This window comes from Ambystoma mexicanum, chromosome 10 (assembly GCF_040938575.1).
Source record: "Ambystoma mexicanum isolate Mex_15411 chromosome 10, UKY_AmexF1_1, whole genome shotgun sequence".
Lineage (NCBI taxonomy): Eukaryota > Metazoa > Chordata > Amphibia > Caudata > Ambystomatidae > Ambystoma > Ambystoma mexicanum.
Genome location: NC_090932.1, coordinates 111947921 through 111960442, shown reverse-complemented (window position 1 = coordinate 111960442; position 12522 = coordinate 111947921). Strand labels below are relative to the sequence as shown.

Here is a 12522-nt window from a genome sequence, read left to right as displayed (position 1 = left end):
CCTGAGGTCAGGGCTTAAGGAGGGGGTACTGTCAGGTCCCAGGTTAGGTAGGGGTACTTTGTAAATGAAATTAGATTATAGATTTAATTAATTTATTGTTTTAATCTGATTTTGGGTTGTTGATCTTAACTTCTGTTCATCAGAGTGCTAACTCCCCAAACCAACATGGTGGCAGCAGTGCCAGTTCCTGATTGGAAGTTTCATGAACCTCTGACCTTCCATACAATTCTAAACTGCCTTTCATTGTTCACCTTCAAGAAGGAAGGTCCTGTTTTGATTAAGTTCCTGCGTCAAGGCCTTTTGATGAGATTCTGGTGAAGTTTACAAAGATAAATATTGTTTCCTGAGAAGCTGGTCAACGTGGGACAAGCTCAGCTGATAATTTGGTGGGAGCGTCGCTTTTTCTCAAGCTGGAGAAAAGTTGCTTTATTTTTATCACTTTATTCATGTTAGGTATTTATTTAGTTTAGGTATTTAGATTCGTTTCATTTTACTTCAAAAATCTGCTTGACTTTTATGACTCTGTGTAATTGACACGGTTTTGAATTTCTGACATTGTACTGAAGGAAGAAGCGTTTGGAATTTTAACTGCGCAGTTTTCTTAGATCAGTGCTTCAGAGCCTTCATTTTTGTTTCACGCATGCGCAAAGGAGAAGTGTCCTTGTTTTACTGCTGTGTCTCGTATCTGATCTGATTTCAAGTCTGTCAGTTTCAGTACGGTTGCGTGAATGAAGATTGCTTAAGGAAAATACCTGAGCCTAAGTTTTTTGATGTTGTTTAACTTGAATTCATAAGGCTTTTAATTACGCTTGCGCGCCATTATATAAGGTGGCTTCTAAAAATATTCACTGTGCGCATGTGGAAAGTAAAGACACATTGATTTCATGAGCATAGCACATTTTTCTGAAGGATAAGGCAGCGCCTGAACTTGTCTATTGTGCGCATGTCAAAGGCAAAAGCAGTTGTTTTCGTTAGCATTGCGCATGTGCTCAAAAGGTAAACAGCATCTGAACTCATTTACAGTGCTTAAGTCAAAAGCAAAGCTTCGGATTCCATTAGCATTGCGCATGTGCTTCAAAGGTTGAACAGGATCTGAATTCATTCTTATTGTTCTTGTTTAAAGTTTTAAAATACCATCTGAACTCTTAATTGCGCATTTGTTACTAAAGTAAAAGGAACATCTGAACAGGAATACAATGTGCTTGAGAAAGGATGAAATGCAATTGAATGAATGAACACTCGAAAGTGATTTCCTCTTTAATTTAAGAAGATTGCACATTCTTGAACTCATTATTTTGAGCATTTTTGGTTGAGGAACAAAATGCATTCTTAAATTCACATTGCCCTTCTGAAATTGAACATTGACTGTGCAAGATAAATTCTCAATGGGTCTTTGTGAAAAAGAAGTTAATTAATCTCCAAGGTTATTTCGGAGATTGGACAGGTATGGGTTTAGATATTAAATTATTTGATATTTAGAGATTGAGTTAATTTAATGCATGTCTTCATTATTTAATAAACATTAATGTCTCCTTCTACAGATTGCAGCCCACCAGAAGTAGGCGTCTGTCGTTTGTTATTTTCTCCACTTCCCCTTTTCCCTTGGGAGTGTTAGTTCTTCAACTGGGTTTAAGACAGTTGTTGATCAAACGTTCTTGAGAGATCTGTGGGGCTCAGCATCTCCTGCAGACGCAGACGCCAGGACCGGACATCGGCTTAAAGTGCTGCAGTTCCAAAATGTCCATCACGGTCCCACACAACGTCTGCGTGTGGTACCTCGATGTCGGTCACGTCAAGAAGGACTGGTTCTTGTAAAAAGATTAACCCCAAATCGCTGCAGGAAAGGGCTGCAAAACCTGTGGTAGGCCGCCTCCCACCCCATCTAAATCCCTGGCATGCTCAACGACAGCCTACTCCAGGAAAGGGGGATAGCTATATAAGGAAAACTAAAAAGAGGTTGCACTCTCTGAGCCATTCCTCTTCCTACCATAAAAAGAAAAGGTGTCATCGGCGTAGGCATGGATCCGACTTGTCGGATTAGCCCAGGAAGTCATCGGTGGGGCCTACATTCAGGGCCAAGTGGGAGGCTTTTAAAGAGAAGATGCTTGAGATGTGTAAAAACGTGGCTGTGGGTACGGGTAATCCCTCGAAGCAGTAGGCTTTGGTGGCTCCATTAACACCTGGTGACACTGACCCCAAGCTGACCACCACCACCACCACCACCACCTCCTCCTTGTCTTTTTCAAGGCCTTCAGACCCAGCGCTGAGTGTAGCCGTTTCGGCATCAGTGCTTCTGGTAATCACGGCGCCTCGGCATCGATGCGTCAGTCGGTGTCAGCGGTGGTACCATCACCATCAGCGCCGACAGCCAAGCGATCATACGATTCACAGTCGAACGCTGTTTTTTTTACACTATCCCGAGCAATTTTTGATGACTAGGACCATCAGATGTCAAGTGGCTGGAGGCAGGGATTTCTTTGCCAATCAGGCACATTTAGTTGCCCTAGTTGAGGGCCTTGATGATGCCAGTCGCCTGCACACATCTCCTGACTTGGAGACACAGCAAGCCCATCCCCATGGGCATGCAAATGCCACAGTGGACAGGGTGGTAAATACCCTGGGTTACTGTGCCACAGCCAGACCCTTTCTGGCTACAAGCTCACTGATATTTTGGATGAGGGACCCTCTGAGTGGGCCAAGCCATTTCTATGTGGTTTTTGCAGACTCCATTGCCACTTCATGGCAGGACCATGCACTGCTCCCCCAGTGAATTACGACTTCACTAAGAATTACAGACCGGCAAGGGGAGACCCTTTCTATCTCCACTCGCCCTACGCCAGAGGGGCTAGTGGTGCATGCGACCACTGTGAACACTAGGTTAGCCACATCCAGGTCTATACTCCCTACAGATAGGGAAGGTAAGCAGCCAAAAAGGTTTTCTCTTGGAGCAGTATGGCCATTAAGGCGATTAACGTGTCCTTTGTGTTCGCGAAGTACTCGTTTGGCATGTGGAGGGCCAGCTGGGAAGCAGCACAGTACATTCCTGAAAGGGAAATGTGTGAGGGCTTTGAGAAGATTGTGGACGATGGCAAAGAGGTGGCCCTGCAGTCATTGTAGACGGGCCTGGACGTTGCAGACTGAGTCAAATGATTGATGGGGTCAGCAACTGTTTTGAGGAGGCAGGCGTATCTGCACACACCGGGATTCTCGCCCAACATCCAGAACAAGCTACTGGACATTGCCTTATATGGCTGGAATTTGTTCGGATCAAAGGTCGATGAGTCCTGAGAAACATTTAAGGACTCCAAGCTGGCCACCAAGTCTCTGGTCCTAGCTGTCCAGCAACCGGCAAATACTACCTTTAGCTTTGCCTCAAGAAGATGGTGTTACAATGGGGAAGAGGTTACAGGCGTTAAGCCAACATTTGGCAGGAAGGCTCAACTACAGCAACTCTGACAGTGGCAGAGGTATTTCCCATTCTCCGTAAGGGGCAGGGAGTGTCCAGAGGTCAGCAGACGGCAGCTGCAGTGACTCTGCCCTCGAAGCAGCCTTGATTTCTCCCCCTACATTTCCCCGGTTGGAGGGTGGATAGGTGCGCACTGGCCCAATGGTGGGAGATTACCTGTGATGCCTGGGAGCTCCAGGTCGCCCAGTGAGGTACTGTTTGCCTTACTTGCAAAGGCCGCCAGCCAGGCCACGCCCCTCCTCAGCAACTGGAACAGGAGCTCCAGGAAGAGCTGCTAGCCCTGCTGTTGAAGGGTGACATGGAAGAAGTACCTCCTGAGCAGAGAGTATTGGGGGGGTATTCCCGCTATTTTCCTGATACCCAAGAAAGGGAGAGGACTCCATCCCATCTTGGAGCTCGGGCCTTGAACAAGTTCCTGAGAAAGGACAAGTTCAAGATGGTGACGTTGAGAGAAATTCTCCACGCTCTCAGGTTTCAGGACCGGTGTCAAAAGAACTCCAGATCGTGCATTTCCAGTTGCTGATCCACCAAAAACACAGGAAATTCCTGAGATTCCCGATAGGGGACAGGCACTACCAGTTCAAGGTGCTGCCCTTTGGGTTGACCTAAGCCCCAAGGGTCTTTACCAAGCTCATAGTAGTAGTCACAGCTTACCTTGGGAGATCCAGCGTCCATGTGTTCCCATACACGATTGACATGCTGATCCGAGGGAAGTAGACGGAACAGGTTTTGTCCCATCTCGAGGGCGCCTGGCCACTACTCCACAGGCTGGGCTTCTCCCTGAACTTACAGAAGTCCAACACGACACCAACACAGAGGCCCCAGTTCATTGGAGCGGTTCTGGATAACTCAGGTGGGGAAGGCCTTTCCACCGGAGAAGAGGGTCGCCAGTTTCAGGCAGGTGGTTCAACTGTTCCAGTGCCACAACACCTTGTCAGCAGCTTCTTTCTTCCTACTCTTAGGTCGCATGGCCTCCTGCATTTCTCCTCTAGTGCCATTAGCCAGACCGTGGATGCGGTCTCTGCAATGGCTCCTGCAGGGTCAATGATCCCAGTATTTCGGCACCTTATAGAACATTCTAAATGTGTGCAGGTCGGTGGCCAATGAGCTCCCTTGGTGGGCCAGCAGTGAAAACATGTTGGTGGGGGAGCCTTTCTGGCCTCTGTGGCCCTAGGCAAGGGTGGTCACGGATGTGTCACTGAAAGGTTGGGGCGCTCACTGCAAGGATTTGCAGGTGAGTGGCCTTCGTACAGTGATGGAAGCCCAATGGCACATAAACAGGCTGGAGCTGGGAGTGATCAGGTTAGCGATGAAAGCGTTTGCGCCCTCTCTAAGAGGGAAGCACATCCTGATTATGATGGACAATACAGTGGCCATGCATTACCTAAAAAACAAGGTGGCATGCGCTCCCCTCCCATTTGCAGAGAGACGATGCAGTTGTGGTTCTGGCTTTTAGAGAATCGGATCTCGTTGTCGGTGGTACATTTGGCAGAGAACAGATTGGTGGATGCTCTGAGCAGGCAGAGCCATGGTCACACAAGTGTGAAGTGTGCCAGGAAGTCCTAGAAGAGGTCTTCTCTGAGTGGGGTATCCCAGCAGTGGATATGTTTGCCACAGAGTCCAACAGGAAGTGCAGACAGTGAATTCCCCTCACAAGGTCAGTGTGGGATGCGTTTCTGGTGGAGTGGACCTTAAATCTCCAGTATTACTTCTCTCTGATTCCTGTCATTCCGTGGGGGGCTACCCTGATCTGGATCGCCCCAGAATGGGCAAAGGGAATGTGGTACTCGGTCTCCTGCACTTGGCCACGAGCCAACCTCTCTGGTTGCCAGATTGTATGTCTCAGTTGGAGGTTCGGGCTCTCCATCCGAACCTGGAATCCCTCAACCTACATGTGTGGCTCTTGAGAGGATGAGGTAATACGACTGGGACAATTCAGAGGAAGTACTTGAGGAGCTACTGGCTGCACATAAAATGGCAACAAGGTCGCTTTCAGTGTGCATGTGAAGTAGATTTGAGGCGTGGTACCGGGAGTGCGAGATGGACCCTATCACCTGCCCCACCACTGCAGTGTTGGAGTTCCTTCTGTCACTGGCCTTGTCGGGCCTTCAGGTCACCACAGTCAAAGGCTACTTGGCGGCTTTGTCTGTGTTCAAAAGGTCTCCGGATCAAGGGCCTTGCTTTACAATCCCGGATATGGCCCAATTCCTGAAGGGCCTCGTGAATACGTTTCCGCCTGTTCCCTTCGCAGTTCCAGACTGGGACCTTAATTTCGTTCTTACTTAGCTCATGCCGGCTCACTTTAATCCTTTGCACTCTTGCTCCATTCGCTTGCTCACTTTCAAAACTGCTTTTTTTAGTGGCGATTACATCAGCCAGATCGGTCGGAGAGTTGCAGGCCCGGTCATGCATGCCGCTATTTTTCTGGTTTTTCAAGGAGAGCGTTTCTTTGAAGGTGCGGAGGGGGTTCTTGCCCAAAGTGGTCTCTGGAGTTTTAATCTGTCCCAGGCCATTGATTTGCCAGTTTTCTGCCAGCCTCCACACCCCTCCAAGGAGGAGGAACGGTTTCATAAACTGGACCCAAAGAGAGCTCTTAACTTTTATGTAGCAAGAATGATGGAGTTCAGAAATGAGGACCAGCTGTTTGTGCCCTTTTCGATTGCGACACAGGGTTTGACGGTCTCCAAACAAACCATCTCAAGGTGGATCACACTATGCATTTGAGAATGCTACCTCAATGCAGGGAACGAGTTGCCTCTGGGCACTCCACAAAGGGGGTGGCTTTCTCTTCAGCTCTGCAAAGGGGGATACCAGTGAGGAACACCTGCCAAGCGGCAACTTGGTCCTCACTGCATACTTTCACCAAACGCTACTGCCTGGATGTAGCCTGTGGAGCTGATGCTCGCTTTGGTGGAGCGGTGTTGCAAAGTGTCCTTGCATTGGGACTTTCATCCCACCTCCTTCACACATACTGCTTGGGAAGTCTTATCTGATGAGGAATCCGTGGGAGAAAGGCAGTCCATTGAAGGAGAGATTACTTACAGTAATGTTCTTTCTATGGATTCTTCTCCTGCAGATTCCTCATCACCCTCTCATCCAACCCCGCTATGAAAGTATCTGCCAGTTTATGACTACCTTCTCTAATGGGAGTAAGAGGTGAATGGCTACCGTTGAACTTAGTGGTGTGTTCCGCATTCTTTTTGCAACCCCATTCCTTAATATAAAAAAAGGTAAACGTGGAGGGAGCAGTATATGTACGATGACCAACGTCACATCCACAGTCGTCTGCATTGAGGCAAGAGGGATCGACGGCCAAGTCGAGGTGCACTACAACCCCAGTCGAAACTTTTTCTGAGCAGCTGATGATGAAATGGATATGTCTGAACAGGAATCTGTGGGAGAAGAATCCATAGAAAGAACATTATGGTAAGTAATTTCTCCTTCTAGTCCAGACTCGGGTGTGTGGTTAAGAAGCATACAATCTCCAGCTGGTTTGCGCTATGCATAGCGGAATGCTACTCGAGAGTGGAGAAGAAAGTGCTGGCAGGCAGGCCTAACAGCCTACTCCACCAGCGGTGTTGCTACTTCAGCTGGTCAAATGGGAGTCCCAGTGAGTGATATTTGCCAAGCTACGATGTGCGCTTCGCTGCAGAAATTTTCAGGCATTACAGGTTAGACTTTGCTCAGGACTCTGATGCCCCTTTTTGGCAGAGCAGTACTGCAGAGTTTCTTGGTGTAGCTTCTTTTCCCACCTCCCGCTAAGGGCACAGCTTTGGGATGCTATGAAGATGAGTAATCTGTGGAAGAATGCAATTCATTAAAGGAAAAATTACATACCTCTAATGAGTCCTTCACCAGCTTCCAGAGAGGGGTACACCCCTCCCTTCTTCCTCAACCGCTCGCAGGTCTCCTCACCCCCCTTCCCTCCTACTCTCCTCTTTCTCATATCACCGGATGAGGTCTCGAGACAAGTCCGCTCTATGAAAGTCTCTTCCAAACAGGTTGTCCTCTGCTCCTCCAGAACTATTGAGGACTACATTGATTCCTTTTCTCCATTCTTGGCTGATTCCTGCAATCACTCCTTTGCCACTGGCTCCTTCCTGCCACTCCTCAAGCACTCCCTTGTGCACCCTATCCTCAAAAATCCCTCAGTCGACCCCTCGTTTCTGGCTAACTACTGCACTATCTCAATTACCCCCTTCTTGGACAAACTCTTAGAGAAGTTGTTCCTCTCCCAGCTGATCCACCACACTGAATCTGTTGGTTGGCTCCACGACCACAGGTCTGGCTTCAGAGCAGCCCGAGGCAAGGTAACTGCAATCCTGAACACCCATGAAGACTTGCTCTCAAATCATGATTCCAACTCTCTTTCCGTTCTCATCCTACTTGACCTTTCCTCTGCCTTTGATACGGTCAATCATCCCACCCTTATAAACCGGCTCTGTGATACCTTTGGCATCACAGATCTGGCAATGGACTGGTTGGCCGCCTCCTTCTTCTCTGACGACCATCCCAGGTTCAACTGCGCCCCTTTTCTCTCCTCTATCACACTCTCCACCTGCTGCATCCCTCAGGGCTCTATCCTCTCGCTGTGACTCTTTAACATATACCTTGCCCATTTGATCTCCGCCTTCTCTCCTCACTTCCAGTGTTATGCAGACGACACGCAGCTCCCCTTCAAGCTTCCCTCCATTGCCGCCTCTTCTCCCTCTCTCATTCCCGCCTGTCTCACTACTATTCAGGCATGCTGGGCTGCTAATTATCTCTGCCTTAATGCCAGTAAGGCTGAGATCCTTCTCATTGGGAGCCAAGCTCCTTCCTTCCCCTCCTACTCTCTGGCTGCCCTCCATGGGCCCCCTCCCCTCACCCTCTTGTGAGTCAAAAACCTTGGTGTATTCTTTGACTCCTCTCTCTCCTCCTTTCCTCACATCACAGAACTTGCCAAGAAGGCCCACGCCCAGCTGCACCTTCTCAGAGGACTTCTCCCTTTCCTCACCTTCCCCCAAAAACTCAATCCAGAGCTCTAGTCCTCTCCAAGCTGGACTACTGCAACAGCCTCTTCCTCAATCTGCCTAAATCCTCCCTTCGCCCCCTTCAACTAATCCAGAATAGGACTGCAAGACTTATCCTTGGCCTCAAGCCAAAGCACCTAGTCTCACCAGCGTAAAATCTCTACTCTGGCTCCTGGTTGCTGAGAGGATCAGGTTCAAGACGATCTGCATTATCCACAAGGCTTTCTGGGGCCTGGGACTCCCCTACCCTCTCTCTCCCTAAACACCTCCCTGCTAGAGCCCTTTTGTCTTCTAGCTTCAACCCTCTGCAGATCACACGCTTTTCCAAACAGAGAGTGGGGGGTAGATCTCTCTCTCTTCAGCAAGTGCCTCCCTTTGGAATGGCCTCCCTGCCCCTCAGACTTGAGCCAGATCTCCTTAAGTTCTGGAAGCTTCTCAAGAACCTCCTTTTCTCTCCCTCTTTCCCTCTCCCCCACCCCTGCTAATGTCCCCCTCTGCCTCTTTTTGACTGGCCGCCTGTATGATTCATCGACCAGTCTACCCTGACCCCCCGCCCCCTTTTAACCTGCACTTGCCCTACTGGGCTAACCTGCACTTGCCCTAGCGGGCTCCCTCCTCCTGCACTACCCAGGCTGGACCTGCACCCCTTTTGAGCCCATCCAGCCCCTTCCTTCGCACTTAGCAGGTGGCCCTTCTTCCCTGCACTCTTTGCCTTCCCCTGGCTCTTGTCCACCTGTCCTTCCCTTAGCACTGCCTAGCTCAGGGGCCCTCATCCCCTCCTCCCCTCCCCCAGCAATTGTGTGCTTGCCACCCTGAACTGCACTTCCTTCCTTTCCCTCCTTAGCATTAGCGCATTCTGCACAGACTGGCACATGAACCCCCTCCTCCCCACTCCCCTGCACTTGTTACTGCACTTGCACGATCCGAATGACACGAGGCCTAGTAGGACTTCTTTGTTTTTCTTTTTCCCCGTCTCCTCCCTCACACCCCCACTCTTTTGTCTTGTTGCGCCTTGAAAGGCAATGAGGAATCTGTGGGAGAAGAAGCCATTCAAAGAACATTTACGGCAAGTAATTTCTCCTTCTATGATATAATGTATTGGAGTAATGCTTTCCTCTTTTTGTTTTTTCTTTACCGATAGTCAATGGGCTCTATCATATGAGATCGTAGGAATACATGGGGACCACCAAGAATCAAGTGTTCCAACTTTTTAAAAAATATTTCTTTTTTTTCTTTTCTTTTTTTATTGCATTGTTAATATAAATAATAGGTTTTATGGAAAAAGTGAGGACGGTGATGAGTTTAACAATGCCATCCGCCAGCTCTTTCTATCCTTCAACGTCTTGATGGACCGACCACTGGAGGAGGCAGTTAAGATTAAGGTTGGTGTACCATGCATCCAAGGTGGACATTTTTATTTACCCATATGAGGGCTATGAACTGACATTTAAGAGAAAGAAAAAGAATGATAGTCTTTGGACAGAATCCATCAAATAGTGTTCTGTTTGCATCAGCATTGTGCAGGATATCAAAGGCAAACCCAACTAACATAATCATTCCTTTCCTAACAGGGAGCTGCATTAAAGTACCTGCCAAATATCATCAATGACGTCAAAGTGGTGTTTGACCCAGTCGAGCTAAGGTAAACCTTTTCCACCAAAACATCTGTGCCTCTTTTAAGATGTTTCAAACTTTAGCTAGCCAAATATGTTACGGTTGAGCGAATTGTTCATTTCTTTAAGTTTGGGAATGTAGCTGAATTTCAGTTTGTCAGAAGTCTATTTGAAGTACACAGAATTTTCTAGATTAACCTACATACATACAGACCCACCCATGTGCCCATCAGAGGCCTTTGAAAATGGGTTGAGGTGGGCTTTTTATGGCCATTTTGTTACATTTTAAGCCACCTTTTATAAAGCAATGGTATTTTTATTGTAATGATTAAAAACAAATATGTTGGGCCTCCAAAGCCTTTGCAAGGTAACTTTTAAGGTTGGAATTTTAGCTTTGTGTGTCCAATTGTGGAGGTAATCTAGCTTTGTTAAAATCATGTTCAGTTCTGTAACATGAGTCTTAGGCACATAGAATTTCTGTGCACAAATTCTTGGTCTTCATCACTTCCATCGACTAATTTTAACACCAAATGAATTGAAGAAAATGAATTCGGACCATCACAGCAGATCACCATGTTTTCAGATTCCTGACTCTGTGATATCGCTTGTATCATTTGCACTGAGATGTTAGTGCACGTTGGGGAAAGATTTTTGAGAACTCAATTTTGAGTGCTACTTGGAATGAGTTTGCTGCACGTAAACGCTAGCTAATGTCCACAATTTGCTTGTCTTCCAGCGTCCTGTTCAGCAAATTTATCCAAAGCATTCCCGATAACCAGCTGGTCCATCAGAAACTAACCTGTATGACCAAGATAGTTGACAGTGATCTCTTTCGACAGTCAGGTGAGCAGCATCCGAAAGAGGCTTCCTTCCATTTGTATTTTGTTTGAATGTACGGCTTTGTTAAATGGCCCAGTGTGACAAAGATTAGTAATAGTTTATCCGCATTATTGCAGCACAAAGCGCCCCACAGAAATAATACCACCAAATCCCTCCTTGCTGATCTAAGCGATGAGATTAATAATTGACTCCTTGCCTATTCCGCCTTCCATTCTTCCTCATCAACCGTTGTTCTGAGTGGGGTGCTGCAACAGTTGGTGGAAACTTATTTAATTGCCATTTTGTAATGCTCAACGTGCAGGTAAATCGACTGCTTCACAGTGCCAAATCGCCTTATAGATTAATTCATCCCACCGGCAGAAAGCAGTAATGTGAGAGGGTGCGAATGTTAATTTGTGTGTTTTGCCCCCTGAAATGTACAAACAGGCCGGCATTTCCCAGTTTATTTGTACATGCGCGAAATGATATCCTACAAAATAGGGAAAGAAATTGAGCATATTGAATAGAAGTCTGGCCAATTTGGTAGTCTGCCTGATACTACCCCCATTTTTTTTAAATGGATCCCCCATTTTGCTTCTGAAAATATAATGTGTTTGTTTTAAAGATTCTTCAATTTTTTTATGTTAAGTTTTTGTTGTGAATGCTTGTTTATTGTTGCCAAAACCTGTTCTCTTCTTGCAGAACCATTATGTAACTGAGGCTTTATCCTAGTTTTCCACAGCTTTAAGATTTGTTTTTGAGCTACCACAGGTGCTCTGATGAACCACATTTCCATGTAATAATTGAGCTCCAAGTTGCATCCTTCTAAAAAAAAATAAGAATTTATGTTCAGGACATGTAGAAATAGTAATATTCCCCACCATGTCTATCCAATCTAGAACATCTATCCAAAATTTTCCAACATTTGAGCAGCCCCAGAATATATGCATCAAGGACCCCCTCTCCTTCTGTAGGGGAAGTATAGTATCAAAAGCAAGACAGACGCACAAGATACGTTTGTAAAACCTTTATTGTTCTTGAAAAAGGGGTTGGAAGAATGCCTATCTTGCCCTATGTCTAGCACAATCGACCATCTAATAATGAACAAAACAATCCTAGTGAAGTCTGTCAAGACCAGATGGCCTATACTAACAAAACCGAATGCCAGCCCTTACTCTAATGTAACAAAATATGTGTGGAGAAAATGTATATGCAAAATAAATAATGTGCTAAACTACAAAGAATCAATGTGACTGAGTCAGCTCTCCTCCCTACGTTGGACAGCACGGGGAAAGGCAGCCCCCCCCTGAAGAGGACGACGCACACTGGCTCAGATTCTCAAAATTAAAGGCAGTTCAAGATTGAAGCCCAAGTGGCCGTCCATGCTAAAGTTTCTCTTTCCAGCTTCAATATGTAGTTCAACAAAATGTTCACACCAGTCTCCCTCAGTTGGGCTCGGACCATTCAAAGCGCAACAAAGTTCAGAGGGCCCGCTCCGTCAGGCTCAGACCTCTTCAAAACACAGTTCATCAAAACTTGCAAGGGGGTCCCCTTCTGCAAGCTTTATTACACTTCGGGTCTCCCTCAGCCGGGTCAGACCACTTTTGGGTAG

At 47.0% G+C, this 12522-nt stretch overlaps 1 protein-coding gene across 1 annotated transcript in view; it reads left to right on the top strand.

Annotated features, from left to right (window-relative positions):
• The window catches only part of DOCK5 (dedicator of cytokinesis 5), a 1209967-nt gene that overhangs the window by 653548 nt on the left and 543897 nt on the right, over window positions 1-12522 (top strand). Inside the window, exons 23-25 of the mRNA XM_069617597.1 lie at window positions 9749-9860; window positions 10050-10120; window positions 10828-10934. Of these exons, the coding sequence (XP_069473698.1) occupies window positions 9749-9860; window positions 10050-10120; window positions 10828-10934 (290 nt within the window). The remainder of the gene's footprint in view (window positions 1-9748; window positions 9861-10049; window positions 10121-10827; window positions 10935-12522) is intronic.